Source organism: Phaseolus vulgaris, unplaced genomic scaffold (genome assembly GCF_000499845.2).
Source record: "Phaseolus vulgaris cultivar G19833 unplaced genomic scaffold, P. vulgaris v2.0 scaffold_86, whole genome shotgun sequence".
NCBI lineage: Eukaryota > Viridiplantae > Streptophyta > Magnoliopsida > Fabales > Fabaceae > Phaseolus > Phaseolus vulgaris.
This window is the reverse complement of record NW_027174128.1, coordinates 47,478-49,007: the sequence shown is the minus strand read 5'-3', so window position 1 is coordinate 49,007 and position 1,530 is coordinate 47,478. Positions and strand designations below refer to the sequence as shown.

The 1,530-nt window shown below is 55.2% G+C and overlaps 1 protein-coding gene across 1 annotated transcript; it reads left to right on the top strand.

Moving 5' to 3' along the window:
* The first annotated feature begins 681 nt into the window (after positions 1-681).
* LOC137817491 (proline-rich receptor-like protein kinase PERK9) lies at positions 682-1,314 on the top strand. Its single transcript, XM_068620771.1, has one exon. The coding sequence runs from the start codon at positions 682-684 to the stop codon at positions 1,312-1,314; it is 633 nt and encodes a 210-aa protein (XP_068476872.1).
* Positions 1,315-1,530: the final 216 nt, after the last annotated feature.

Below are 1,530 nucleotides of genomic sequence, written 5' to 3'. Positions count from 1 at the left end.
ATCAAATGGTACTCAAGAGAGTGGGCCTGCGTCTGCCTCTTACTTCCTTCGAGAAAGAACTGTTTACAGAGATAAACACCGCCCCAGCCCAGCTCCACCCCAACAGCTGGGCTTTCGTAAGGGGGTTTCATATTCTCTGCGGATATCTGGGCGTCCCCTCTTCCGTGGACGTTTTTCTTCATTTTTTCGAAGTAAAGAAACAGGGGAAAAGCCTATGGATGAGCTTTTCTGGCATCGCCGGGCGCATCATCCTTACGCTCTTCCAAAATTCGTTCAAAGGATGGAAAGGGAAGTTCTTCAAAGTACGTACGACCAAGCGCGATCCTACCGTCCTAGAGGGCTTTCCCCTATACTGGACGGATAAGCCCATAACCATGAAGGCCCTGGCTTTGGATGAGCTCGCCCCAGCCGATCGGGACGTGTGCAAAGCCTTGGCGGGGCTGGGGGTAGTCTTCGATACCGCCAAACTCATCGCAAACGAATTCAACGCCCATGGGCTCTCTACCTACTTTGGTATCTGCCCTTGACTATTTACACTGCCTTAGCTGTTGTGGTTATACGGATTCACTTGCTTGCTTGAACCCTTGTGGTTGTCTGCGCGTGTCTGGTTATAAAACTCCCCTTCTGCTTTGTCTGAATTAATCTTTTGCTCTACTATTCTTTGCTGCTGCAAGTTCAGTGATGACTTCTTCGAGGCGGCTTGCTCTTGCCAAATTTTTGAAGAAGGAAAAATCTGCCAAAGAGGGCGGGGACGCCGTCGCCTCTGACGTGCCCACCGTCGCTTCCCTGCCGACTCCTCCACCATCTGCTTCTCCTCCTCCTATCGCTGCGGTTCCATTAGCCATGGCGTCGACCCTTGCCCCAGCACGCCCCAACAAAGGAAAAAGGGTGCTGATAGTAGACTCTAACAGCGAAGACTCGAGCAATGCCCTGGTTTGTCATAAGAGGAGGGCTACGGGCCTTCCTGCCTCATCAGCCGCGTCCCCCGGTGGTGGGAACTCTCTCAGGGACGATCCTCCTAGTGCCACATCACCGCCACCTCCACCAGCCCACGAGGAACGAGAAGAAAGGCTTGACCCGGTTCCCCCGCTCTCGCCGTTGCCGCATCGTGACGCAGCTGAGGCCTCGGGCTCCGCCCCTCCTGTATCAGTCCCTGCCTCGACTTCTCGCAAGCCCCGAATTCCTCGCCCCATTCATAGGGAGCTGACGCAGGGCTTCACCGAAGGAATGTCGCCGACTGATCCTCAAAAGGGGGGAGGCATGCCTTATTATATGGGGGCATTCCTGGCGGTGGCAATCAAGTGGCGCACTTAGGCTCGAAACGCTATCAAAGGGAGGGAGGCTCTCCGCAAGCTGAGACAGGAGGTGGGGGCGTTGAAGGAGGAGAAACAAAATTGGGGGCTCAAGGAGGAAGCTTCCCAATCTTTGCTAAAACTGGCCCATGAGGGCAGGGAGGGGGCTGAGGCGTACGCGCGAGAATTGGAACAGGCGCATGCCGCTCAACTAGCCCAGCTCACCTCCTACCAAATC